At 54.3% G+C, this 27,085-nt stretch overlaps 10 protein-coding genes across 10 annotated transcripts; 7 read left to right on the top strand and 3 right to left on the bottom strand.

Moving 5' to 3' along the window:
* Positions 1-861: 861 nt before the first annotated feature.
* Positions 862-3,510, top strand: CLUP02_15874 (uncharacterized protein; the record flags this gene model as incomplete). The annotated part of the gene is made up of 1 exon (XM_049294798.1): positions 862-3,510. One exon carries the CDS (start codon positions 862-864, stop codon positions 3,508-3,510), a length of 2,649 nt encoding a protein of 882 aa, XP_049151945.1.
* Positions 3,511-4,589: 1,079 nt separating this feature from the next.
* CLUP02_15873 (uncharacterized protein) lies at positions 4,590-8,713 on the top strand (the record flags this gene model as incomplete). Its single annotated transcript, XM_049294797.1, has 3 exons — positions 4,590-4,946; positions 5,052-8,122; positions 8,176-8,713. 3 exons carry the CDS (start codon positions 4,590-4,592, stop codon positions 8,711-8,713), a joined length of 3,966 nt encoding a protein of 1,321 aa, XP_049151944.1.
* A 642-nt stretch (positions 8,714-9,355) lies between these two features.
* CLUP02_15872 (malate dehydrogenase) lies at positions 9,356-10,639 on the bottom strand (the record flags this gene model as incomplete). Its single annotated transcript, XM_049294796.1, has 3 exons — positions 9,356-10,194; positions 10,248-10,365; positions 10,595-10,639. 3 exons carry the CDS (start codon positions 10,637-10,639, stop codon positions 9,356-9,358), a joined length of 1,002 nt encoding a protein of 333 aa, XP_049151943.1.
* Positions 10,640-10,877: 238 nt separating this feature from the next.
* On the top strand, positions 10,878-12,865 carry CLUP02_15871 (uncharacterized protein; the record flags this gene model as incomplete). Its single annotated transcript, XM_049294795.1, has 8 exons — positions 10,878-10,978; positions 11,102-11,342; positions 11,416-11,440; positions 11,507-11,949; positions 12,011-12,132; positions 12,195-12,202; positions 12,266-12,356; positions 12,631-12,865. The coding sequence occupies 8 exons, from the start codon at positions 10,878-10,880 to the stop codon at positions 12,863-12,865; spliced, it is 1,266 nt and encodes a 421-aa protein (XP_049151942.1).
* Positions 12,866-12,897: 32 nt separating this feature from the next.
* CLUP02_15870 (uncharacterized protein) lies at positions 12,898-14,499 on the top strand (the record flags this gene model as incomplete). Its single annotated transcript, XM_049294794.1, has 1 exon — positions 12,898-14,499. One exon carries the CDS (start codon positions 12,898-12,900, stop codon positions 14,497-14,499), a length of 1,602 nt encoding a protein of 533 aa, XP_049151941.1.
* A 1,309-nt stretch (positions 14,500-15,808) lies between these two features.
* Positions 15,809-18,009, top strand: CLUP02_15869 (uncharacterized protein; the record flags this gene model as incomplete). The annotated part of the gene is made up of 3 exons (XM_049294793.1): positions 15,809-15,835; positions 15,893-16,912; positions 16,969-18,009. 3 exons carry the CDS (start codon positions 15,809-15,811, stop codon positions 18,007-18,009), a joined length of 2,088 nt encoding a protein of 695 aa, XP_049151940.1.
* Positions 18,010-18,048: 39 nt separating this feature from the next.
* CLUP02_15868 (uncharacterized protein) lies at positions 18,049-18,608 on the top strand (the record flags this gene model as incomplete). Its single annotated transcript, XM_049294792.1, has 3 exons — positions 18,049-18,261; positions 18,427-18,471; positions 18,528-18,608. The coding sequence occupies 3 exons, from the start codon at positions 18,049-18,051 to the stop codon at positions 18,606-18,608; spliced, it is 339 nt and encodes a 112-aa protein (XP_049151939.1).
* Positions 18,609-18,706: 98 nt separating this feature from the next.
* On the bottom strand, positions 18,707-19,420 carry CLUP02_15867 (uncharacterized protein; the record flags this gene model as incomplete). Its single annotated transcript, XM_049294791.1, has 1 exon — positions 18,707-19,420. The coding sequence occupies one exon, from the start codon at positions 19,418-19,420 to the stop codon at positions 18,707-18,709; it is 714 nt and encodes a 237-aa protein (XP_049151938.1).
* Positions 19,421-22,402: 2,982 nt separating this feature from the next.
* CLUP02_15866 (uncharacterized protein) lies at positions 22,403-23,304 on the top strand (the record flags this gene model as incomplete). The annotated part of the gene is made up of 5 exons (XM_049294790.1): positions 22,403-22,488; positions 22,542-22,706; positions 22,772-22,824; positions 22,897-23,000; positions 23,071-23,304. The coding sequence occupies 5 exons, from the start codon at positions 22,403-22,405 to the stop codon at positions 23,302-23,304; spliced, it is 642 nt and encodes a 213-aa protein (XP_049151937.1).
* Positions 23,305-23,453: 149 nt separating this feature from the next.
* On the bottom strand, positions 23,454-25,797 carry CLUP02_15865 (glycosyl hydrolase family 3 N terminal domain-containing protein; the record flags this gene model as incomplete). Its single annotated transcript, XM_049294789.1, has 3 exons — positions 23,454-23,863; positions 23,931-25,305; positions 25,369-25,797. 3 exons carry the CDS (start codon positions 25,795-25,797, stop codon positions 23,454-23,456), a joined length of 2,214 nt encoding a protein of 737 aa, XP_049151936.1.
* Between the last annotated feature and the right edge of the window lie 1,288 nt (positions 25,798-27,085).

The raw sequence follows: 27,085 nt of genomic DNA, 5'->3' as shown, positions 1-27,085 counted from the left end.
CTGGATGGCGCTTTGGCTCCTCGAAGCACTTGTGGGAGCGTCTTACCTACCTTAGTCTCCCTCTTCTCTGCCACACATGGTACCAAAACTCTCACGCCTGGACGCTTCAGGAGACCCGTCTGGCTGATCGGATTTTCCTCTTGCTGCCGCTTCAAACATCTTGTCAAAGCTTAAGCAACACGGGGCTTGTTTTCCCTTTGTCGTTCCGTTAACAAGCGCCGTGTTCTGGATTGTTTTGCATTCTGAAGTATCGACAGAGTTGCTCTGCCTGCAGGGGGGATGCTTCGGTGCATACCAAAATCTGGGGCTACGGAAGATGCGGAAGACCACGGAGAGGCGAACGACTTACATGATGGACAGGACGGGTACTTGAAGAGTACTTGTCGAGGTGGAAGAAGTGCCCACCACTTCAAAGTCATAGGCTCGCCCGCACGAACGCCTCAGGGTTCTTCCAGAGCCTTGCTATTTCTGGACTTGTAGGCCCTCGTCCTCAGTCATATCTCAACCCTCGTCCGCCTTGGGAACGCAGCTGTCCACGTTTGGTTTTTACATCTCAATCGATCCATCTCGGCTTGCCAGGTCGTTGCTGACACTCCTCGTCGTCCTTCTGATTCGTTGTTTCGCTTTTCGAGCATTTTCTTTTCGCTTTGCCGATTGGGCCCCCAGCTGCTGCTCCGGCCAGACGTATTCTCGGATCGGCCACCCACCACACCAACTCTGGGAATATTGCTCCTTGCGTTGAGCTGATACGCTTTTGGGTGGTCCACCTCTGCATGGGATTGGACGCCTCAGTCGAACTGGCAGCCCGACACTGATTTTCGAATCCAAGACGAACGGAGCCCACGCCGCTTTACTATAAAAATGGTCAATCCTAATCGATGGTCATGGTCGGCGGGGCCACGAAGAAGTTCAATCCGAGGGGATGCGGTGAGCAGCTCTCATCCATTAGCACGTTCTCCCGACAAGCCCATTTCGTGCGAGGTCGACGTCCCAAACGACCAAAACCTGCAGGGTGGCGGCGGCGCTACCAGTGTCTCATCGCGCCGTTTGACCAAGAATCGGTGGAGCTGGCGGCCAGACGCAGCCATATCGGTGACCCTGGAAGATCAACCAGAGACAACACAGGGCGAGAGGCAAGACAGGGAGCAAAACTCGGAGCAAGTAGACACATCAGCAAGCAAATCCCGCCGCTTGTCGAAACTGATCAAAAAGACAAATGCCGCTCCTGTTTCTGCGTCTCGACCAAAACGGAGGCCGACGTCCATGATAGCACCGACAAGCTCTTCTTTCGGAGCATCACCTTCTTATTCCCACCCCGCTTCCCAGGCGGTGCTGAAGCACATAGCGGCCGAGGAGGATCAGGATCATTCCTCTCACGCAAGCCCCCTTCCAAACCAGCCTGCCACAGGGGTCAAGAACAAGCTCAATCGCTTTCTCGGTCGACACATCACCACCCGGCAAGTTGACAAGAGAGCTGTGCTGGTGCAACATCAGCATCAGCAGACACAAGGAGATCCGACACCGCCGCCATCCGGACTACAGCAGGAAAAGCAGAGACCCATGCCGATGCAACCCCCGATGCGCCATCGTCTCCAACTCCACAATCCCCAGAACACGCTTCGGGCATCGCCAGCCCCCCCTGTCGCCCACATTCAGACTCAAGGTTACACTGACAACGGTCGTCTTGTTGCACCGCTGCCAGGGCTTGACGAAAACTCGCAGCTGCAGCTGCCGCCAGCGACAAGCCGACCCGCGACTGTCACGGGTCCAGTACCGGCAGCGGCGCAAAGTCTTGGTACTGGTACCTCACCGTCAATGACTGCCGCACCTCCGGCAGACGAGACAGGGTTGCTGAACCGCCTTATGCGACGACGATTGGTTTCCAAGGACAAGGACGCTCAGAATAAGAAGACGTCGATTTCCGCCGGGAACGATCATACAAGTTCGTCACAGGGCTTCGACCAGCAGCGGGCCACGGAGCAGCGTGAGACGCAGACAGGGCCTCTGCTCATGAACCCGCTCATGTTGAACCCGTCGCACCCAACACCTGCCGAAAGTGAGACTGTCTTGGATGCGCGAAGAGGCTCTTTGAAGTCTGCAGTGCCCCGATTCCTACGTCCCGTCACACTACCACACCAAGCACCCACGAATGCGACTCAGACTGCCGGCGCCGCCAACTCACCCAAGCCCAAGTCGCCTCCCCGACAGCAGTCAACCATGCAGACCTCGAGTTCTGATACGGCGACACAGCTCAAGTCGCGATCCAAAGCGAGTTTCGGAAAAAGATTCTGGTCAAGATCCGGCGCCAATGACTTTGGAGAGGACAACGTGACCAGCACCGAGACACCGGCAACAGCATCGGCGCCGCGAACGGCCTATGTTCCTAAACACGCGGCGGCTGACTTTTCGCGTACGACTTACACAAATACGTCGCGCCACAATCGCCATAGCTTTTCCTTTGGTAGCGACCCGGACAACGGCGCTCAAGCACTGGCCACAATAACGGCCGCCTCCTCCAGGGTGAACGAGCCGGAGCAGCCTCTCCACAGGCAACGGACGCCATCCGCAGAGACTGCCGAGAAGCGCAGGTCACGGGACATGTCGCTGTCCAAGTACGAGGCGCCGCCTCCCCACGAACTGCACCGGCGTCTCGAGATTATTAAGAGCAGCGAAATTGAAGTGGTAACCACTAGGGAACCGGTCGCGATGGACCCCTTGCAGCAGCAGCACAGCCTGTTGCAAAATGCTTCAAATACATCGTCGGCGAACGGCAAGGCTCCAGCAAGACCTCACTCTCGTCCATTATCATCCAAACGACACAGCTTCAATCTTGTATCCGACCCATACGCCAGAGACCTCACACCGCCAAAGTCAATTTCTCCAGTCGAGATGGAAGCGCCATTTGACCCGCCAAGCCAGCCAGAGCAGCAGCAGGCGCCACCATCAGCACCGCCACGGCCTACCTCGTCTCACACTCGCCCGCCATCCCGACAAGAGACTCCGCCTCAAGAGAGTGGTAGCCGCGAACCGACGGATTATGAACGTTTCGTGGCAGAGGCAGAGATTGCGGAACGCGAATATCACGCCCAAATGTGGCGAAACCTCGCACGGCGTTCGGGACACTACGGGTACAGCGACAACCCCTGGAGCACGACTCGACAAGCGGATGCTACTGCTCCTGCTGGGCAACGCAACAACAAGAGAAGCAGCGCGCAGTACTCGACGGGGGCTGGCAAGCGTGCAAGCATGATGTCGTTTGGGGCGGCAGACGACGAGCGCAACCTGATCTCGTCAAGCTTCTACGGGGAGGCGCCACGCAAGCCGAGTCTCTCGCACAGCGCTAGTGTAGGTGCAGACGGGAAAAGGGGACTTCGACACCAGGGGAGCGTGTCGAAGAGAATCTCTGACTACATTAAGCCACCAAAGCCATCCCAGCAAGCCACTTACGAGGATTGGCCCTCTGGACGAGCCAACCGACGAAGTGTCATTGCTGGGATTTCTGAGTATTGAAGAATGAGACATGATGGAGGCGTTTGCGGATAGAAAGGATCATTGCCTTTGGGGTGCTGGATATTGATTGCATACCACAGTAGAAGGGAGAAGGGATGTTTTATTGGCTTGGCGCAACATGGGCACCAAGACGACGATTTCCGCGGATGATATACCACGACATAACTATTTCCTTACTTTTTTGTATCTGAGGGTCAGCCTCATACCAAATAAAACAAGATGCCAATTACAGTGGGTTCGTTGCATGAAGTGATGTAAGGTAAAGGTAAGGTAAGGTAAGCTGTCCTGTATCGGACGGGAAGCGACGGAGTATCGGGGCCCTCTATCGCGGGGCCTTTCGGCGGAGTTGAGCGGCGGGGAAAAAGAGGGACGGCACGGATCAACCTCGCACGTTTGGATTGGATGTGAGGAATCCATCACGGCGGAAATCCAAGGTTAAGGGGGCCTGGGACTGCCCAGATAGCTTAGGTAAGACAAGTAAAGAAGGCACGAAGGATTCCAGGTAGGTACCTTAGGTAGCAGGGTCCACGTACGCTGGTTACTACGTACCCCACGAGCCACTGAGAGCAAAGGATGAGTGGGCACATCAGGCCAAAAGAGCCAAAAGAGCCCCCTGTTCCATCAGCTCTGAGGCCTGTGAGTGGCCTTCTCCAGGTACCCAGCTTCCCAATTCGCCATCGCGAAAGAGAAAAAAAAAGTGACAGATAACCACCATCGGGCTTTTTTTATTTATTTTATTTTTTTAAAAAACGTCTGTCGCCTTCGGCTGAATTCTGCTTTCCGCCGCTCACTTCTCCGCCGCCAACGACGCGAGACCCCACAGTAAGGAAGTAGTAGCAGTAGTACCACTGGTGCACCACCACCACTACCACCACCACCAACCAGCCCTGATTCTGACACGGGTCACCTTTAACATCTTCACATCGCAACATCTCTTTGTTGTGCTCCATCTGCATCAACCAGGAGAACCACTGTCGATGCAACAAGGGACATAGCATCATCCGACAACCAACCCGCCCTCTTTCATTTTGTCCGCCGTTCTGTCGCTTGATCCACGATATCGCGCGCAATCGCCCACCATGGCGCCCCTCGTGGACAACCCCCAGATCAAGGTGGCCGAGCTGTGGAAGCCTTTACCGACATACTTCCACGCCTACGTCTGGCCCTTTGCCATCATCTGGCCCATCTTCCTCCGCTACTACCTTACCGCCGAGCTCTACGAGAAGCACATCGCATCCGAGGAATGGACCTTTGTGTGGATCGGCTCCATCGTCACCCTTCAGTCCCTCGCCTGGCTGAGCACTCACTGGAGTGTCAACCTCCAAGCTACCTTTACTGCCACCCGCGCCAAGTCAATTGACGAGGCCGAGCTCGTCAAGATCATTCCTGTCGCCAACGCCGGCTCTGCCGAAATCTATAAAATCATCCGCGACAAGGTAAGCCAAGCCCAAGCCCCTTGCGAACAAGCGAGCCATCCTGCTCCTCCTCCTTCTTTTCTGCTCTCCGCAGTCTGACTGACCTTTGCTCTTTCACTCGTGCAGGTTGGCGGCAAGATCAACACCACCTTCTTGTTCCAGAAGCGCCGCTTCATCTACTTCCCCGAGGACAAGTCCTTCCGAACCCTCGCCTACGATATCGATGCCGAGCCAAAGCCCAAGATCGGACGCTACCAGCAGTCCAAGGGCATCACCACCGAAGCCGAGCTGAAGAGAATCGAAGAGCACTATGGCGCCAACGCCTTCGACATCCCCGTTCCTACCTTCACCGAGCTCTTCAAGGAGCACGCCGTCGCACCCTTCTTCGTCTTCCAGATCTTCTGTGTTGGCCTGTGGATGCTCGACGAGTACTGGTACTATTCGCTCTTCACCCTCTTCATGCTTGTCGCTTTCGAGAGCACCGTCGTTTGGCAGCGCCAGCGTACACTCAACGAGTTCCGTGGCATGAGCATTAAGCCTTATGATGTCTACGTATACCGCTTGGGCAAATGGACTGAAGTCCTGAGCGACAAGCTTCTGCCTGGCGATCTCGTCTCCGTAGGACGCACCAAAGAAGATAGCGGTGTCGCCTGCGATATGCTGCTTGTCGAAGGAACCGCCATTGTCAACGAGGCCATGCTTTCTGGTGAGAGCACCCCTCTCCTGAAGGACTCCGTACAGCTTCGCCCCAGCGACGCCCCCATCGAGCCCGAAGGCCTTGACAAGAACGCTTTCTTGTGGGGTGGTACCAAGGTTTTGCAAATCACCCACGGCAACCCCGATGAAGAGAAGCCCAAGCTGGCATCCGGCGTCCCTCCTCCTCCTGACAGTGGCGCCATGGCTATTGTCCAAAAGACCGGCTTTGAGACCTCCCAGGGCAGCCTTGTCCGCACCATGATCTACTCCACCGAGCGTGTTTCCGCCAACAACGTTGAGGCTCTGCTCTTCATCTTGTTCCTCCTCATTTTCGCCATCGCCGCTTCCTGGTACGTCTGGGACGAGGGTGTCAAGAAGGACCGCAAGCGCTCCAAGCTTCTGCTTGACTGCGTCTTGATCGTCACCAGCGTCGTTCCTCCCGAACTGCCCATGGAACTCAGTCTTGCCGTGAACACCAGTTTGGCAGCCCTGGCCAAGCTTGCCATCTTCTGCACCGAGCCCTTCCGTATTCCTTACGCTGGCCGCATTGACATCGCCTGCTTCGACAAGACTGGTACCCTGACCGGCGAGGACTTGGTTGTTGAAGGTATTGCTGGCCTGGGACTCGGTCAGGAGGGCACAAGCACCCCTCGCGAGGCCGACGGTGCGCACTCGACCATGACCCCCGTCAACGAAATCCGCCTGGATACCACTTTGGTTCTCGCTACTGCCCATGCACTTGTCAAGCTTGACGAGGGTGAAGTCGTTGGCGACCCAATGGAGAAGGCTACTTTGACTTCTCTCGGCTGGACTCTTGGTAGAAACGACACCCTCGCCAGCAAGCCCACCACAGCTGCTACCACTGGCGTCAGCGGAACTGTTCAGATCAAGCGCCGCTTTCAATTCTCCTCCGCCCTCAAGAGACAGAGTACTGTTGCCACTGTCAACGGTGCTGACAAGGCTGGCAACCGGATCCGTGGCACTTTTGTCGCTGTCAAGGGCGCTCCTGAGACCATCATGAAGAGACTCTCCGTTATCCCTGCCGACTACGAAGAGACCTACAAGTACTTTACCCGACGCGGTTCCCGTGTTCTTGCACTCGCCTACAAGCAGCTTACTGTTGATAACGAGCTCGGAGGTAGCAAGATCAACGACCTTAAGCGCGACAACGTCGAGTCTGGACTCACTTTTGCCGGTTTCCTGGTTCTCTCCTGCCCTCTCAAGGATGACGCGAAGCAAGCTGTCCAGATGCTCAACGAGAGCAGCCACCGTGTCGTCATGATCACCGGTGACAACCCCCTTACCGCTGTCTACGTTGCCCGCGACGTTGAGATTGTTGACCGTGAGGTTCTGATTCTCGACGCCCCCGAGGACAACGAGGGCGGCGACAAGCTTGTCTGGCGCAGTGTTGATGAGAAGACTATCATCCCTGCCGACCCCTCTAAGCCTCTTGACCCCAAGATTCTTGAGAACAACGATCTCTGTGTTACCGGTTACGCTCTGGCCAAGTTCAAGGACCAAGTCGGCTGGCGCCAGATCCTCCGTCACGCCTGGGTTTACGCGCGTGTGTCGCCCAAGCAGAAGGAGGACATTCTCGTTGGTCTCCGAGACATGGGTTACTATACATTGATGGCTGGTGACGGAACCAACGACGTCGGTGCCCTCAAGCAGGCCCACATTGGTATCGCTCTCCTCAACGGCACTATGGACGACTTGACTCGCATCGCCGAGCACTCGCGGAACACTAAGATGAAGGAGATTTACCAGAAGCAAGTTGACCTCATGAAGAGGTTCAACCAACCCGCACCCCCCGTTCCCGTCATGATCGCCCATCTGTACCCTCCTGGCACTAGCAACCCCCACTTCACCAAGGCTGTCGAGCGCGAGGCCCAGAAGAAGAATATCACCCCCGAGGAATGGCTCAAGGCTAACGGCGTCAGCGCCATCGAGACCGTCACTTCCCCTGGTGCTAAGCAACTTCTTAACAACAACGATCCTAACGCTGCTCGTCAGGCCAAGGCTGCCGCCAACGCCGCTAGCTTTGCCGACAAGATGACATCCAGCCTGATGGAGACCGAGATGGGTGATGATGAGCCTCCTACGCTGAAGCTTGGTGATGCCTCTGTCGCGGCTCCTTTCACCAGCAAGCTGCGCAACGTTATTGCCGTTCCCAACATCATTCGCCAGGGCCGCTGCACACTCGTCGCGACCATCCAGACATACAAAATTCTCGCTCTCAACTGCCTCATTAGCGCTTACAGTTTGAGTGTGTTGTACCTCGAGGGTATCAAGTTCGGTGACGGACAGTACACCATCAGCGGTATTCTGATGAGCGTGTGCTTCTTGTCCATCTCTCGTGCTCGCGTTGTCGAGGGTCTCTCCAAGGAGCGACCCCAGCCCAACATTTTCAACTTTTACATCATTGGTTCGATTCTTGGACAATTCGCCGTCCACGTTGTCACTCTCATCTACATTGCCCGATTCTGTGACAGACTGGAGCCGTAAGTTTATCCTAGATACTACGTCTGCGAAGCAAACACTGACAGTGCAACAGCCGCTCCGGTGACGTTGATCTTGAGGCCGAGTTCGCGCCCAGTCTCCTCAACAGCGCCGTCTACCTGCTTCAGCTCATCCAGCAGATTAGCACGTTCGCCATCAACTATCAGGGACGTCCTTTCCGTGAGGGTCTTCGCGAGAACAAGGGCATGTTCTACGGTATTGTCGGTGTTTCTGCCCTGGCCTTCTCCTGCTCCATGGAGTTCATCCCCGAGATCAATGAACAGATGAAGCTGGTCCCCTTTAGCGATGAGTTCAAGATGACCATGACGGGCATCATGGTTATCGACTACGCCGCCTGCTGGGTCATTGAGGTTGTTCTCAAGAACCTCTTTTCCGACTTCCGCCCCCGCGACATTGCTGCTCGCAGACCCGAGCAGCTGGAGCGTGAGCGCGTCCGCAAGGCGGCAGAGCAGAAGATCAAGGACGAAGAGGAGGAGAAGAAGGCGCAGGAGAAGGTGGCCGAGTTTGAGCGCAAGGTGGAGGAGCGCCGCCAACAGCTCGAGGCATGGAGAACGGGCCGACAGAGGCAGTAGATAGATGTGTCGGGTTTAGACTAATTGTGTAACCAAAACAAGTTAAGAGACGCAAAATGCGTGTGGAGAGATGTATGATAGAGAATGAGCATCATGATATGTGCATACAATACTTTGTCGCAGTCCGAGTTTTGGAGAAGCTGTGTCTTGAAATCCTTTACAACCGGACCTTCATCAGGTAACCAAGACTTTTGTTTGCTACACAAGAACCATCAAAAAGATGTAGGAAGCCTGCCTTTGTCAGGCGCTATTTGCAGGTAGGTAGATCTTGATGACTATCTACGAAGCGCTCACGCATGCACGTCTTTCAACAGGGAATAGTCGGTGTAACGTAGGGGATGTCGGATCACGGCATGTTAAGGAATAAAGTTTGAAGTCAAGCGTGTTTGAAATTTTATGGTACAGAGGCAGACGCAAAGTCGATGCCACGAGTAGGTAAAGCACGACTTTTGGTGTGCGCTTCTGTGTCTACCCGTCATCCTTTTCTTTCTTTGCCAGTCGGATTGGACTGGAAAAAAAAGGTAGTGGAGGATGTGATTTTGTTTTGTTTTCAACTCTGCTCAACCTGTTTGTGTAGGTTTCCATCTACTACAACACGTCCCCTAGTTTACATGAAAAGTGACACACAGAAAAGGGTTGCACTTATTTGGGGGGGTTGGAGGCGACAAAGGCAACACCCTTGGCAATGTTCTTCTTGAGGTCGGCGAAGCAGGCCTCGAGGAGCTTCTCCTCGGCGGCGTCAACCTTGCCGAGGGGAAGGATCTTCTCGACACCGTTGGGGCCGAGCTCGACCTTTGAGGAGAAGAAGTCGATGCCCTGGTCCTTGTAGAGGGGGGAGTCGACAAAGGTGGGCTCGACGATGCCCTTCTCGCCGTGGGAGGCGCGGAGGAGGGACTCGGCCATGCGGGCACCGGCGAAAGCCATGGAGAGGGTGGCGGAGCCGGCGCCGTCCTTGGCCTTGACGACCTCGTCACCGCCGAACTGGACGCGGTTGACGAGCTCGGCGTTGGAGGAGAGGTCGGGGTGGTTGGACTGGGAGAAGAGGGGGACGATGGTGACGCCCGAGTGGCCGCCGACGACGGTGATGTTCTCGTCCTTGGGGTCGGTGGACTTGATCTCGGAGACGAAGCGGGAGGCGCGGACGACGTCGAGGGTGGTGACGCCGAAGAGGCGCTTGGGGTTGTAGACGCCGTGGGCCTTGAAGACCTCGGAGACGATGGGGACGGTGGAGTTGACGGGGTTGGAGATGACGAGGATGTTTGCGTCGGGGCAGGACTCGGCGCAGGCCTTGGCGAGGTCGCGGACGATGGAGGCGTTTGTGTTGAAGAGGTCGTCGCGGGTCATGCCGGGCTTGCGGGGGACGCCGGCGGGGATGAGGACGACCTCGGCGCCCTTGAGGGCGCTGGCGAGGCCGGTGGCGGTGGGGTCGTAGCCCTTGACGACGGACTTTGTGTTGACGTGGGAGATGTCGGCGGCGACACCTGGACAGGAGTCAATTGGGTGTTGCTGGAAAGGAAGATGGAGATGGACTTACCAGGGCCTCCGCGGATATCGTAGAGGGCGAGCTCAGTGACTCTGGGGTTGAGCTTCATGAGCAGGGAGAGGGGCTGGCCAATACCACCGGCGGCACCGAGAACGGTGACCTTGGAGAGCTATAGGCATGTTGTCAGCTGAATGGTCTTTTGGCTGTTTCCATTGTATGTGATGATGCATTTGTGTCTGTTGACGTTGGATCATGACGAAGCTTCATAGCTTGTGTCTCCCTTCAGTTCCGTGCCCCGAGGTCGGCTTTTCGGAGCTATGGAGAAGAGAGAGAGAGAGAGAGAGAGCTCTGCTTTGATGCGCAGCCAGATAGGAATTGGGAGCTAAAGGATGACTTACGCTTCTCGCCGAGGCGGAGAACATGCGGCGCTGGACGAAAGACATGATTGCGACGAGGAGGGGGGGGATGTGTAGTAGGTAGATGGTACACAGTTAAGATGGATGAGGGAAGAAAAAAAGAGCAGAGGTTTAAAAATTTATGAGGCGCGCGAAATAAGTTGGCACACACCTCTCACACAGCAACAGCGCAGCAGCGGAGGACAACAGGACACTCAACAGAGAGCACACACGCACCACACGGGAGCCACAGACAGTGGATTGACGGGGGCCCGGGAATGGCAGGATGCGGCCCTGCGAGTGGGTGGCCATTAGCACTACTCTCAGAAAGGGCCCACCATCCACTGTTTTCCCCCCCGTCATTCCCGGCCTTTCTTTCCACACCTTGTCAGCACCTCAGGTTCCATTTCTCGGCTTCGCTCTTGTCTCTACCTTTCTTAGCTTAGCTGTGGTTGTTATTACTACCAACACTCCAGTGCTGACTGACTGACCGGGACTTGCTTTCCTGAGGCTACAAGGTGCGAGTGATGTGATGGATCACGATGCGACCGCCAGCCAAAAAAAAAAACAAGCAGGAAAGAAACCCCACGCCAATTCCAATTCGGGTCTAGCGTCACGGCCACCCGGAAGACCACGGGGAAACGCCGGAGAGGATACGTACTCCACACATCTCTGCGGCACTGCGGTGCATTCTGTAGCATCTTTTTTCTCCTTCCTTTTCTCCCTTCTCAGCTTCCCATCGCCGAGCTTGGTCCCCGACCATCCACTCTCCACTGCTACCACTCAACCCCGAGAGACGCAGTCGACTCTGCCGCACCCGTTAGACGCCCTCGGATGGATGGACGGACGGTCTCATCATGGCACATGCTTATCTACCCTACGATTAGGTACCTTGCTGTAACCCATCTGTCGTAGTGTATATGATAGATGATGTATCCCGCATCAATACCTACATCCCTCGACCCGAGGTTACGGTAAAGCCTGCTGAACTGTACTCCTTCTCAATTACCACCATTGTATGTATGCTCCCTAATGGAAGCCAGCCAACAGACGCAATGGGTGGACGGGATCTACCCACAATGGCCTCACTCTCGGTTCTGCATCCCTGGGATCCCCTACCATCCGTCGGAGAACATGTTACACTGTCCATCAGAACCGCCTTGCTTCATGTGACATCTTTCCAGACAGCCTTACGCGACATATGCATGTCTTCCCTGGCCCTACCCATGAAGCATACCGAGGTGGTACTCCCTATGTATACTACCTACACATACTCCGTACTCAGTGCAGTTGGGGAAGCCGGAACACGCCATCTCACTGGTGCGCATACTTGCTTCCATTTCTGCGTCGGCGAAAAGGTGCTTCGAAACTCTCAAGACACCGCAACCGGCGCCGACTCATGACCTCATGACCCCCCAGTCTTGTTGTACTCCGTACGGCCCGCGCCTCGTAGCCGGCTTCCACCCGGCTCCGACTGGCACCTCCCGGTCTGTGACATCTGGTGATAACATGGTTCGAACTGCCGTAACCTATGATAATAGGTCATGCAAAAAAAAAAAAGCCTATGCCTTTGAAATTCCTCTTCAACACTTGAGATGGACAGTAAGTATGGTTCAACGTAAGACTTTCTTTGGGCTGAAAGGAAGGTCTTTTCAATTGTGCCACGTTGTACAGTATCACACGACGGAATTCAAATGCAAGCAGACTGGCAACATAATGATAGCCTGATGAGATTCTCTCATTGTGATTTTGTCTGTATACATAGGTTCGAGTCTGAATAAGACTTAGTCAGCATCCAAGGGTTCATTCTTACACGCAGGACTGAATGCTTTCCATAGGTAAGCTTTGATAAATAGGTCATGCTTTTCAAATGACATGAGAATTTTCGAGTGTGAGTTTAGCGGCATTTGGGTCACTGAGTAGGATAGTAACCTACAATAATCGCATTGGGAGATGAAATACAGCTAATATCCAGTCCCTCCATCTTATCATCAGAGTGAGATATGTTCTCATCACGCCGAGTGACTCTTCGACGACAGGCAGTGGGGGTTGCCGGCCGACCACAGCGCTGACCCCACCCTAACTTTGACAGTCGCGGGGAGCTGTGGCGCTAGCTTCCAGGAACATCAGCTAAAGAAAGAACCCGCCACTTTTGTCAATTTCATCATCATCATTCTCAAATCTGAATTGCTGCGAAAGCTTCACAACTACACCCTTTCCCTTGCCCCAACAACTTCCACCACGGTCCGAAAAGCCGATTCTATCTCGACGTAGATACACTTAGGAAGAGACGTCAAACTCCCAACATGTCTCTGGCGCAGCTCTCCCGCCTGCTGCCCCTCCCTGAGGACGAGCTAAAGCAGATGCTCGACTACGCAAACACGCTGTCGAAATCCGAAGCCGCAAACCACTTCAACGACTTACTGGGCGACTCACCACAGGCCGTCGAGTTCATTTCCTCCTTCAATTCACGACGACAAGAGAAAAAGACCCCAGCCCCAGCGCCGCAATCCAGTTCGACCAGCTCCAGTGCCCCGGAGCCTGCTCCAAAGACGTCACGGGGACCCAAGAAGAAGAAGGCAAACATACACACACCGGCCGCGAGACAAATCGAGGCTGCACCTCCCCCAGGAGCAAGCTACAATAAGAAGTCACAGGAGGACGAGTGGTATGGAGGGAAGAAGCCAGCTCCGGCGGCGGAGAGCAGCGGCAGCAACAGCATCAGCACCGCCTTCCCGCAACTTGGGGCCCCGTCGTCGGGTTCTAAGCAACCACCAAAGAGTGCTACCCCTCCTCCGCAGCAGCAAAGAACGGCCGGAGGCTACCTGATATCCGATGTCAAGGCAAAGCCCAAGTCGAACCCGGTATCACGATCCTCCACCCCCAAGCCTACGACGAAACCTACAAAGATATCGATTGCCGGAGGTACGCCAATGGCAGGTGCATCCACGGCCCTCAACGATTTAGACGCGGCTATTAGATCTTTAGAGCTGACGACGAACCCGACAATGGGTGACGATCCGAAAGCAAGGAGGTGCAACTGCGTTGCTACACGGCACCCGCTGCAGACGGCGGCGCCCAACTGCCAGTCGTGTGGCAAGGTCATTTGCGTCAAGGAGGGCCTGGGGCCATGCACATTCTGCGGCACGCCTCTGCTGTCGTCGGAGGACGTACAGGGCATGATCAGGGAGCTCAAGGCCGAGCGAGGAAAGGAGCGCATGGCTGCGGACAGAGATGCTCATAAGCGGGCCGAGGTCAGCAAGAAGCCGGCGCCATTTAGCCAGAACAAGATGTCCGAGGCGGAGGCCAAGGCCAAGGAGCACCGGGACAAGCTATTGAACTTTCAGGCGCAGAACGCGCGGCGAACGACGGTCAGAGACGAGGCGGCAGACTTTGATGTCAGCGGAGCCATGGCCGGCAGCGGAGGCAACATCTGGTCGACGCCCGAGGAGCGGGCCAAGGAGCTCAAGAGGCAGCAGAAGATCCTCCGCGAGATTGAGTGGAACGCGAAGCCCGAGTACGAGAAGCGGCGGCAGGTGGTCAGCATTGACGTGGTGGGTGGCAAGGTAGTCAGGAAGATGGCGGCTGTGGAGCGGCCGACGACGCCGGACGAAGAGGATATTGTTATGGACGAAGTTGAAGACGAGAACTACAGCCTCACCAGTCAACGGCAGGGTGGACAGGGCGGTGTTGGCGGCGGCGGAGCCTTTAGTCAGAACCCTTTGCTGGGAGGACTGATCAAACCGGTGTGGGATGCCAAGGGAAAGGGAGCGCAGCTGGAGGGTCGCAAGGACAGAAAGACGCAGTGGAGGAGGGTACAGGATGACTTTGGCGACAACGAAGCGGTGATCTTGGATGGCGGGGCGCATGGATACTCGGCGACGGGTGACGAGCCAGCGTGTGGTTGAGTTCACGGTTCAATGACTTGTCGTGGATTGGAGTGGAGAGTACGGGAGTATTAGAGGACCCTCAACAAGTGGTCAACTGGATGATTGGGTTAGAGTCTCTTACAGATGAGACATGAAGACATGAGTAAGCATTCCTCGGGGAGTTGATGGATTTGGACAAAGCATTGTGTAGCGGTGACGGAGATACGCTCGAGTGTTTGCATGTAAGGCATGATTGGGGGCATCTTATATGAGACTTAGACTACGGATACCTACCTTGCTAAATCTACCTTATTCAGAGATGGAGATGCTCGGTTCACATCTGGGCTTGGGCAGCAATGCTTCAGCTTCAGGGGTATCCGTTCAGTGATCCAATCACAGACAAAGAAGAGGCCTGGAACAGCAGGTCGGTCTTTGATGAAGAGCAAACATTGTATCCGGATAGAGGATGGGTGCAGATGTTCAGGGAAGTGTGGTGGTGAGGTACCGGGATGGGGAGGGACGGGAGGCGGTGGTGGTGCGGTGATGATGGTGGAAGATACTTCGGTACAACATCATGTGACTTCGTGTCTTTGACCTGCTGAGTCAGGCCGAGCGGGAAGCTGGGCGTGTCGCAGTTGCTCGATTTTTGCCGCCACCACTGTCCACGTCGCCTCGGTCGGGGTGTTTCTTTTGATCTGGCAGGCGCGGGCATCGACTCGCCCCGTGTACCTGCCTACCTTACCTTCCGTTACTGACTGGCTGAATTCTGACACGAGTTTCCATTGCATCACACTTTCATTTTTCTCGTCTTCATCATCTTTAATTTTCTATTCTCTCTGTAGACTCTATTTGCATCCTCTTGCGTGACCACCGAACTGGGGTCCCCGTCTGTTTAGCGAAACGAACCCCAAGAGCGTTAGGTCAGGACGACTGGGAGGGGGGAATCCGCCATTGTTACAGTGGAGAAGCCGCTGCAAGACACAGCCGAGAGACACTGGAGTTTCTCCCCCAAGGGCCAGAACAACGAGAACAAGAGTCAACAATCCACGGAAACACACACGCCCACACACACACACACACACATCAGACGAGACACACCTGGGCAGAAAAAAAAACATACGGGGACTTTCATTGTGAAAGAGAACAACCGACGGGAAGGTAAGCCAGGTGGGCGAAAATAACGCGACGCAGACCGCGTAAACCGCCCTTTTCCTCCTCCACCCCAGTCATCGCTCCTCCAGGCTCCCCGTTCCGTCTTCCATCCCCCCGCCCGTCCATCAATTCCCCCCAGCTAATTACCTATCGTCTAACTACCGTCTTACTCTTAGGTGCCCGCAACCGTTAGCAAATGCCTCGACAGCGGACAGCACCGCCTGTGTGACCTGCCTAGTGTTGTCCGCGTACCTCACCTATCTATGCAACTGGACCACAGCCCACCACCACCACCACCACCACACTCAACTGCACCGCACTGTTCCTCCACCACACCGCACACCCGATCCTCGTCGCAACCCTCACCCGTCACCTCGGTCACTCCTACACCTCCGACCACCAAATCTCTCTCTCCTCTCCCCTCGCCGGCCCCGTTACCGTATATCGTCCTGATCAGTGTTTGAATACACTCTCCAACATAGTCGGTCTCTGCGTCCGTCCGCCGCTCGAACCCTCCGTCATCACACTTCAGTCCGGCGCATCACCAATCTGTCCGCCCATGGACTCTGCCTCCATCCCGCCCCGGCTGGGCCATATACACGAATCCGACCGACAACACCTCAAAATACACTCGCCCGCGGCCCTGCAAGACACGGGATTGCTCCCGAATAAAGCCGCTCGTCGTGCTCTGCAGCCTTTGGCCCGACCCCAGCCCGTCGCCTCCCCCGACGCGCTCCCCAACGACAAAGCCGCATCTTCCTTGGGCGACGCGACTGCGAATCACCACCACAATCTCCATAGCCACGCCCACGCTCACCTTCACCCACAAGGCCAACAACCCCAGCCCAGCTACCAGCAGCCTTCACAATCCTTTTCAGCGTCAAATCACCTTCCTCGCATAGCCGATCACCATCCTCCCAAAACCGCCTCAATCGCTGCATCCTCCGCACCTTCTCAGGTTAATCCATCCACCCACCAGCGACCGCTCCCCTCCTCTGACTCGCAGACCTCGAGCCTGTCCGCCGAACCCGCCAACGTCTTCACGCCGCCCGCCAGTCAGGGTGACATGCCGGGAGGAAGCCTCAACGGCCACGATTCCAGCCAAGAGTCACAATTACTTCAATTATCACATATTGCCGCCGCCCAGGACAAGCTGGCCGAGGACAATGTAATGGCAACGGCCCGGAAGCGAATGGCCGACGGTGCTCTCAAGGAAAACACCTCTCCAGTTCGGATGGGCCACTCGAGGAACACGAGCACCGTCAGCATGGCCTCTACTACAGCCAGCAGTATCGGTGATGTAAGTCGGCACGCGACACTAAAACAAAGATAGCATGGCTGACCCAGAATGTATAGTGGTCCAGCGACCTCAAGACGCGCCTCTCGTACGCAATGCTCAAGGTCAATCACGGCTGGCAATCACACTCCATTGATGAAGTCGAATCCATGGCGTCCCAGGCCGCCTCGCCCACCTCAAGCCATTCCACCTTGCACGGCCGCCAAGAGCTGTCTGCAAGTCCTCGCGCCAATATGGCTCGTTATCAACCCGTGAGCGCCGCCACCACCGCAAGCTCTGGTCCCAGCCCTGCAACCTACGAGTCCTTCTGGAAGGAGGGCCAAAGATCCACGCATGCCTCTGCCTCACCTCCCGCACCTGTCCAGCATCAAAACGTTCCTACACTTGCACCGCCTGCTCCGATTCAGCCGTCAAGGCCAATCGGGGGCCATAACCCGCGCCGAAATTCAAACCCTCGCTACACTCCGACTCTTCTCTCCCACTCACACAGCGCGTCACCGCATACCCCTTCTCAACCGAACAACAACGCGACGCCAAATCAGAGGTTAGGCCGGACTCCACTCATCGACCCGATTCTCTTCTCACCTCATCAAAACGTTAGAGAGCAGGATGCCATCGAATCACTACTCTTCATGAGCAGCCCCGGAAACTCGGCCAACATGAAGCACAACTACTCGTCGTCGGCAGCCTCGAACTTGCCTGGTCGCCATGCTCTGCCAAGCTCACAACCCCGGAAAAGTCTGCCCTCGCAACGGCCCCTGCCGCAAAAGCGTGTGGGTTTTGAAAAGAGCCCTGGAGGTATGACGGCAGTGAGCGATATGGACATTGACATGGACTCACCTCAATCACGAGGGCCGATGAGGAGGCGAATCAACGGAAGTGCCAGCTTCTCCGGAGGAACCATTGGTAGCACTCTTCGTCCTCAACTATCATTACCAGCGGCCCTCGGCAGCACCTCGCGACCACGGCCTCGCTTAGCGGACGCAGACATTGAGCGGATGATTGATCAAGCAGCGCAAGCGGGCGACAGCTCTGACGACGATGACGGCGAAATTCAGATTCCAGGGAGAAATCGGCCAGAAGGGGCTGTAGGAGTATGAGTGCCGTGTTTTGTCCTGTTTTCTTTCGAATTTCTTCGCATGGATGATCACCCGGGGGATCTGCATTGCTTTTATTTGGATTGCATATACACACGCGTTTTGGCGCCGGAAGAACCGAGGTTGCAAGGTTCCTGGGCGAAACGCGACGATGATGACGACTTTCTTTTTTGCTTTCTTTGGGACACATATATACACCTGCTCATTGGATACTCATCGCCCGAGGTCGGGTTCTCAGTATTACACGGGCATTTAGTTGACTGTTTTTTTGCCCGTCTTCTATACCAGGGAGGGGGCTTCATTCAGGGAGCATAAGGGGGCCTTGCACCTCTGACGGAGTTTTGAATCTTGGAGTTCCTCTTTTCAGGATGTTATATGCATTGCATGGCTAAGGCCGCGAGTAGCATCACACACGCATAGGATGGTGACCCTTTGGTCACCGTGCAAAACGAAAGCAAATTATTGGTTTGTACAAGTCTGAATTTACACGCGTCGTGAGACGCTTAGAGGTATCTGAGTAGGCCAGCAAGGCCGTCGATATCGGTTTCCCTGAATATTCCCATGTCAAAACGTCCACCTCTTACTTCTCTCTAATGCAGTAGCCGTGCAGGTATATAGTAGACAGTAACATCATTACGAGTAAAGCCACACCAAGAAACGCCAGTCGTATCCAAATAGTCATCAATCCATCCGAGTCTCTCTACCAGCCTCCGTGGTGGCCATGATGTCCGTGGTGACCGTGGTGACCACCCCCGTGATGAGGAGGCCCGCCGTGGTGTCCATGCTTCTCACGTCCCATCAACGAACCGACCAGACCGCCGAAGCCACCGGAAGAGTGGTGGCTTCCGCCGTGGTGCGGCGGACCGTAGTGGTGGCCTCCGTAGGGTGGCGGGGGAGGTCCGCCGTGATGGTGGTGGTGATGACCTCCGTAGTGATGGGGAGGCGGGGGCGGAGGAGGCGGCGGGTGGTGGTGTCCGTGATGCCCGTGGTGTCCATGACCGTGGCTGCTGGAGTGATGACTCCCGCTCAACCTGTGCTCCAGCTTATTCGCGACCACGGCGCCGCCCAGAGCACCCGCCACCGCGCCGAGTTTCCCGCCGAGGAACTTCTTTCCTGCGTACCCTCCTGCCGCGCCGCCGCCGATAGTGGAGACGAGGCCGCGTTCGCCTTCTTGGCCTGTGCCGAGTTGGGCGTCGTAGCCTGGTGGACCGGAGGATCGGGAGCGGTGGTGGGAGGAGGAGCCCGGGAGGCCGAGGGAGGAGAAGGAGGAGTGAGGGCGTTCTGAGTTTGCGGAGCGGGGGCGGTAGCCTGCGCTGTCTATGAGGGGGCCCGCGGAGAGGTGGCGGGAGGAGGAGCCGCCTCCTGGGGTGTGGGTGTTTTGGCGGGTGCCGCCGTAGTAGTCTTGTGCTGACATTTGTGGGTGCTGCTTGGTTGTGTTTGGTGATGATGTTGTGGTGTGTGTAAGTGGTTTTGTATTCGCTTCTCGAGGTTTGAGTATAAGTGGCGAGTTTGTTGATGAACAGGATATTTCCAAAAACAAATGGGAAGGGAGACTGGGGGATACCGGCCTTAAGTAAATCGGTCGTCTGAACAGGTTCACAGGGGAACCAGTCCAAGCTGGGGGGTGAGTGATCAAGGCATGACTGTGACTTTGAGAGAAACCTAAGCTTCGCGACGAGGATGGATCCCGGGAGCGGCGCAAGGTCGCGCTGGGGCGGAGTTTTCGGGCTTGGGGTGGGTGGTGGTAGGGAATTGCGTAAGGCGGCGGCCCCTCTTTTTGGTGTCACTTCACATTCAAAGAGGTACACCTTACTCCGTACACACTGGCTCCCGCGTCCATCCCTTCACGGACACTCCACATGGTCGCCGGGGCTCAGCGCCCAACGGGTTGATATTACACGTAATTCACGATGGGCAGGTCATTCTTCTCCGCGGGGGATGGTTCGAACACGCGTTTGATGTGTTCGTGCCTTGGCCGTATCGTCTGGCGGCACTAGTGGGCGAGACAGATGGTCATTATGCCGAGTCTTTGGATACCGTCACGGGATCCTCACGGAATGTACTTCTGCACCACGTTCTGCAGAAATGTAACTCTGTATGGAGTTTGAGGGATGGGGTATATTTGTGTGGGACGGAGCGTCTGATGTGAGAGAAGAATGTATGCTCGTCATTGTTTGCCCCGACATTATGCCTTGTGCCTCGACCTTACTCTCAGTTTGTTTGTTCGGATATACAGGTACAGACGGGAGGGGACGCAAGGTAGCGTTCCATCTGCAAACACACCTTAATTTTTGCTTATTCGCGGATTGTGGATTACCGGACCTGCAGACGGCAGATTGCGAACGCACGGCAGATTCCCACAAGGCGCATGCTAAGAATATCGAATCGGTGCTGGGCGAAGTCGGCGGGGGAGATGCGAGATTGCCGGCTGGGGTGCGACAGGGTGCGAGGCAGCGTCAATAGTCGATAGGGCAGACTTTTGGCGAGGACTGAGAGTGGGTGTGAGCACTGAAAATAAGGACTGAGGACTGAGTATGAGCCTGAGAGTGAGAGTGAGGATGAAAGTAAGAGTGAAGAGTACGGAGGTGCGTCCCAATAGTCATAGCAATTGCTGCCAAGCCCTCGACCCATAATTACTATTTATTTCGACTAACTAGAGGCCACGGATTATTCCTTCCCACTTTACTTACTTTCCCCCCCTACCACTACCCATAGTAACCACTTCAACCTATATACCGCTTTTTTTATAATTATCATAAGGCTCATAAGGGTACTAAAACTACTAAAACTATTAAAACCGCTATATTACTACTTATACTACCCTTTCTTTGTACTTTAATATAGATCTTAAAATACTAATAAAAAAGAAGCTAGATCTAAGTATTAAAATAGTAATTCTTATTCTTTAAAGTCGCTTAGTTAAGTAAATTACTAAATAAATATCTTAAGCTTTAGAAATTCTATTTCGAACTATTTATAACGTTTTTATTTATATAAAATAGGCCGGATTTAACTTAGCCGCTCTTACTTTCTCACTTTAGCCTAATTATTATAATAATACCTTTTAAAATAGCTACTTAACTAAATAAACTAAAGAGGTTAACGATACTATTATTTATAAAGTCTATTATAACTACTATAAGTATAAAAAAAACTATATTAATATAGTTAGAGACTTACTAAAGGACGAGGGTATTAATATTTTTATTACGACTATTTAGTAAATCCTTTAATATTATAGCTTTTATAAAACTAAACTAACCTATAAGCTAGGCTTAATAAAAAAAATATAATAAGAGCGATTTAAGTAATACTTCGATTACTAATATTAAACCCTTAATAACTAAAAACGGGTTATATAATTAAATAAAATAGTAATTACCCTTAACTACTACCGTAATAATTATAAGCTCTAGTATCGTACTAACGAGGCTTATACTAAATAGTATATATAAGAGAGGTAAAAGGGTTATTCCGAATTTATATTTTAAAAATATTTTATATATAACGAAAAAGGGCCCTATTATTATTAAATTCCTAAGACTATTACTAAGAAGAAGGCTACTAATATAAAGATTACTAAGCTTAATATAAACCTCGAGCCCGTTTAATATTAATAATAGGAGCTCGAGAGTAATATAAAGTAAATAAGCTTATAGAACCTACCGGGCCGTAAGCCCTAATTTAATTAGAATATAAAATTAAGTAAGTTAGTATAGAATAATAAGGGCGGAATTAATTAATATAAATATTTTAAAGAGATCTTATTACCTAAATTATTCCCTTAAATTAAAAGATTACTTAGTAATTCAATTATATAAGAGGATAAGGTACTTATTTACGACTATTATTTTACTTATTATATATATAGCTTATTTAAAATTATAAAGCTTCTCTAGCTAAGTAATTTACCTAACCTTAATTTTATTAAACCTTATTAGTTATAAGTAAAAAAATAGATTACTAAAAAGGGTACGCTTAGGTCCTAAGTAAAAGTAATACGTCGTTAATAAGAGTATTAAAAAGTATTATTACTAAAGTAGATCTAAAAATAAATAAAAAGGATACCTTATTATATTTAATAAATTATTATTTTAGAGAGTAATAATAAATATAAAAAGGGTCCTTAAGTTAGAAAATACCGCTATACGACCCTAAACGACTACTAATTAACCTTAATTAACGCCTTTTTATTATAAAATTAACGATAATTATAGTGGGCGGTAGTGGCCTAATTCTGCTACTTATATATACCCTAGCTAGCCCCTTGTCGACTCCCCTGCCTGTGGCAGGGGTTGGGCTTAGCAGCAATTACCATGACTATTGGGACGCACCTCCGTAGAGGTGAGTGAGTTCGGGGGAGGCGGTGCGCTCAGGTTCCACTTTCCCTTTCGGGATGGACCATGTCACCCTCCGTCCCGTGCTTCGGGTCTTCGGCGTTAGGGGTCCCAGTCGGCGAGTCCGGAGAGCCACCGCGATTGCGTCCTCACCTTTACTATCGTCAACCACCGCCTCTCTCTCTCTACACTCTACAGAATACATTTCACAACAGTCGTCTTCATCAACAACGTCATTCTGAAGCTCCGTGAGGCTTCAAGTACCTCCGCAATCGGTCTCGTCATCTTCTACGGTTCACCTCCGCTGCGCCCTCGGCTACACTCGCATCTTGACTTGAGATTATCCCCAGGCACAAAACTTACGTGGGAATAACCTTCATCCCAGCTCAGCCTCACAGACACCTCAGACCGCGCCCACTGCCTCGCAGACGCAAATCAGCCCCGGGTCACTTTGGTTTTGAAAACCTTCAGATCACATCATGTTTTGAATGCAATACCTTATTATTTCCGGTTCTCGCGCTTCTTCACGGCTTTAACAACTTCGCACTATAAGTCTGTAGACTGGCCGTACTCTACCCAGCAGCCAAGACGGCAGACACGGCTCCACGGCAGCAAGGTTCGCCCGTTCGTCGCCGACTCATGAGAAGCATGAGCCCAGTAACATCCTAATCTGCCCAGATTGAGGCCCACCCCGCTATCTTCTAGAACATGTCGAAACATTTTCTAGGTTCTTGGAAAGATGCCCGAGCCTCACTCGCGGCGCGCTGGAGTTTGGAGCAGGGATGGGACTCTAAAGTCTGAACCCGCGCCACAGTCCACATCGGCATCTCGGAGACTTCGCCCACATTCCCGAACGCGAGACGGCGAGAGCCCACTGCCGTGGCGGAACCACGACCGCTCCGCCGCATGTTCGCTTCCGCCAAGCCACTCTTCCCGTGTCACCCGGCCCGACGTGGATTGAACTGCGCCTAGTATGTCAGTGGACTTGGAACCTCATTACGCCTCACGTGAACATCCCGCCGGCCGGGCCTCAATTCAAGGTACTGCAGTTTTTGTTGCAACATTATCGTCTCATTGCATCGATCAACATGCTATAGACCTACACGGACTCTAGGACACGACCAGGCTTCCCTCCAACGCCAGGTTTCTGCTCGACGCTCCAACCTTGACGGTAAACGTACCCGCCGGCACAACCCAATTCTGGCTTGCGACATCCCAATAGCTCAGGTCTTTCCTTCTAAGGTTGAACGTCGCTACTGCTGATTCGCCCTCGCCGAGCCTCAACTTCTCGAATCCGCGGAGCTGCTTCGGCGGAGAGAGGGGCGCGCCGGCCGGGAGGGTAAGGTACAACTGCGCGATCTCGGCGCCGGCGATGGATCCCGTGTTCTTGATGGTCGCCGTTACGGTGGCAACGACCTCGAAGAGATCGGCACGGCCACCGGGGACCACCTGGCCGACGGCCGGGCCGGAAGTAGCTGTGGATGTGACGCTGATGTCCGAGTAGGTAAAGTTGGTGTATGCTGCATGTTTCATTAGCATGGTTTTCAAGTGAAGCATCGACCCTCCTCTAGAGCACAAAAGACTTACACAATCCGTAACCAAACTCGTACCGCGGCTCAATGCCAGCCCAGTCAAAGTGGCGATAGTCGATAAAGATGCCCTCGGCAAAGTTATCCTCGAGCGTCTTGGACACCGCAGTGCCGTAGTCGGCGACACTCTTGCCAATCGTATACGGCAGCTTTCCGTTGGGGTTCGTCGCGCCCCAGAGGATATCAACCAGCGCATTGCCAGTCTCCTGCGACCCGAGCCCAGCCCATACAATGGCCTTGACGCCGGGCTGCGCGAGGATCGTCTCGAGAATGATGGGCCCGACACTGTGCACCACGACCACGACATTATCGTTGACCGCCGCCGCGGCCTTGACGAGCTCGTTGCCGTTGTGCCACGGGTCCAGCGTGTTGCGGTCGCCAATGTTGCCGTCGACGGTGATGTAGCCCTCGCCCGAGTCCGACGTGATGAAGACAAACGCCGCGTCGGCGCCGGCGGCCGCGGTAGCGCCCTGCTGCGCGTCGTCGGTGCTGCTGGCGGATACCTCTGTGCCGTCCTGCTGCGCGCGCTCCCGGATCGCGTCGAGGGGGGCGACGAGGTAGGGGTAGTCTACCGTTCCGGAGCCCCATCCCATGCCGAGGGTGCCGTTGTTGCAGCTGCGGTCGTAGCAGGCGTTGATGCCGGCCGGGTTATTCACGGTCGAGGACCCGATGACGGCGATCTTCTTGGGCGCCTTGAGCGGGAGGATGGCGCCGTCGTTCTTGAGCAGCACGATGCCGTCCCGCGCCGTGGCGCGCACGTTGTCTTTGTGCGTGCCCTGGACGTTGGCCGCGAGGTTGACGGGCGGGTACTCGCCCTGGTCCTGGCCGAGGAGGTACCATGCCGCGAGGATGCGGCGGACTTTGTCCTCGATCGTGGTCAGCGAGACGGTGCCGTTCTCCACGACCGTCTTGAGCTGCGGGCCCCACCACACGGAGCCGGGATCGTTGTTGTAGTTGGCGCCCGGCATCATCATGTCCAGCCCGGCCTCGGCGCCGCTGACGGTGCCCGTGGTGGCGTACCAATCCGTCATGACGTACCCCGGGAAACCCAGCTCTTCCTTGAGGAGCTTGGTCATGACGGCGTCGTTTTCGCAGGCCCAGGTGCCGTTGATTTTGTTGTAGGAGCACATTACCGAGGCGACGTTGGCGTGGACGGCCTCGGCAAAGGGCCAGAGGTAGAGCTCGTGCATCTCCCTGTCGCCGACGTTGCTGCTGATTGTCTCGCGGTTGAGTTCCTGCTCGTTGACAATGTAGTGTTTTGCCGTTGCTTGGACGCCCGAAGACTGCATGCCCTCGATAGTCTCTCTGGTTGCGATGCCCATGAGGTACGGGTCCGGGCCGAAGCCCTCCCAGTTTCTACCGGCGTTTGGTGTCTATTTAGATTCAGTCGTCAGCCACATTCTTTTGAATCGCAAGTACGGGGTCCCAGAACCTACTTTACCCAAAGCACCACACGCAGGGCCAAGCATAACATGGACGCCAACGCCCCTCGCCTCAGCAGCCTTGAACGCGCCCCTCTGCCGAATTAAATCGACGTCCCACGTCGCGGCCGCCTGGATACCGGGCACGAACGCCGTCACGCTGCTGGCGTAGCGGACGCCGAGAGGCCCGTCCTGGAGACAGAGCGAGGGGTAGTTGATGGAGGACGCGGGCGAGGTATTACCGACGCAGAGCCCCTTGCCCCAGCCGATACCCGAGACGATACCAATCTTCTCGTCGAGAGAGAGCTTGGCGATGGCGGCTTCGGCTTTGGCGTAGGCTGCGTTCCATTCCGGGGTGCGGACGGGGCTGCCACCTCCCGTGGAGTTTTGCGCGCTGGCGAGGCAAGCCGCTGCGGCCAGCAATGCGATCTTGGGGAGATGCATTTTGATAAAGGAACGTTCAGGTCTGTGGGACGGATGGTGAGAGAAGCGCAGATGTGTGCGGCCGGGGGTCTTCGCCTGTATACGTCCCCGGAGGCCTGAAGCTCATGAGCCTCTTGGGAGCTTTCCTCCCCGCTTGAGGGGCAGTGACGATCCACACCGTTCAGTAAACCAGAGGTGTCTGGCCAAGCTGCCGAGGACATGGAGAAGGGGAGAGAGGTCGTCATTCCTGCAGGGTCAATCTGCGTGGATTGGGCCCGGTATGTCCCTGTGATCTCATGTCCCGCGACAAGGACATGTATGGTTCCGTGGCCCAGCGGTTGGCATAGTATAAATTGCCAATTGGCCCCCTTCATGTCTTGGCCCTGTGCGTCTACATTAAGGGGGCAACTTTAGAGTTGAGCCGTTCTCCATACTTTTGAGTCGGGATGTTCGGTAGTAGTATCCAGCGGCTTGGTATTGATCATCCCTTCCCAACATCCATGGTCGGTGATTATTATTCAGTATAGGTAGTATTCGTTGACCACATGTTTTGTGCGTTCATCCCATAGGAGTAACCATGGATATGTGCCGCTAGAGAACTGTGGCCACATCGCGGCGGCTGCTCCCCTCCGGTTTGGAGAAATGGGAGAAGATCGTCCCGGAACAAAACGTCGGACTGCGTTGGTCTCTCAGGTGACATTGACATTGCCGTAGGGTTACATTCGATCTCTTGGAAGCCGGGGCATGAGGCGATGTACATGATGGGCACATGAAAATGAGGGGAAAACTCCAACTGATCCACGGTCTTTTCAGTCTCGTTCAAGAGTATTCCCGCGAATGGACACCCGTTCACAAGACGTCGGGCCGTCTGCCGCAAGACCCAATTGCAATAGAGCGGTTATTTTCTATTGTTCTGAATTGCCGTACACCATTAATGACTATTCGCTCGAAAGCGAGTCCGGGCCATAGCCGGTTGAATGTCGTGGCCCCCTGAACGCAATTAAATGACGTTGTGAATCTTAACTTATTAAATGCCGGCCCGCTTGCAACCCCGCGTTGGGATGGCCGCTCGGCGGTCGCTTTTTGGAGAACCCGGGGGTGAAGGGAACGGCGGTGGTCGGAAATTTGAAGCTCCCCTCATTTTTTTCGCCCATTCCTGACAATGAAGAAGGATGAACTCTTCCGCGTACTCATGCTGGCATCTCTGACGCAATGCCAATGGTTTGTCGACTGCTTCGTAGCGAAGTGCCTCATCCAGGTCCTGCTGTGTTACGCTTATGATGTTGTTTAAACTTGGCTGGTAGTTACA

This window comes from Colletotrichum lupini, chromosome 8 (genome assembly GCF_023278565.1).
Source record: "Colletotrichum lupini chromosome 8, complete sequence".
NCBI classification, from domain to species: Eukaryota; Fungi; Ascomycota; class Sordariomycetes; order Glomerellales; family Glomerellaceae; genus Colletotrichum; species Colletotrichum lupini.
This window is presented reverse-complemented; position numbering and strand designations above follow the sequence as displayed.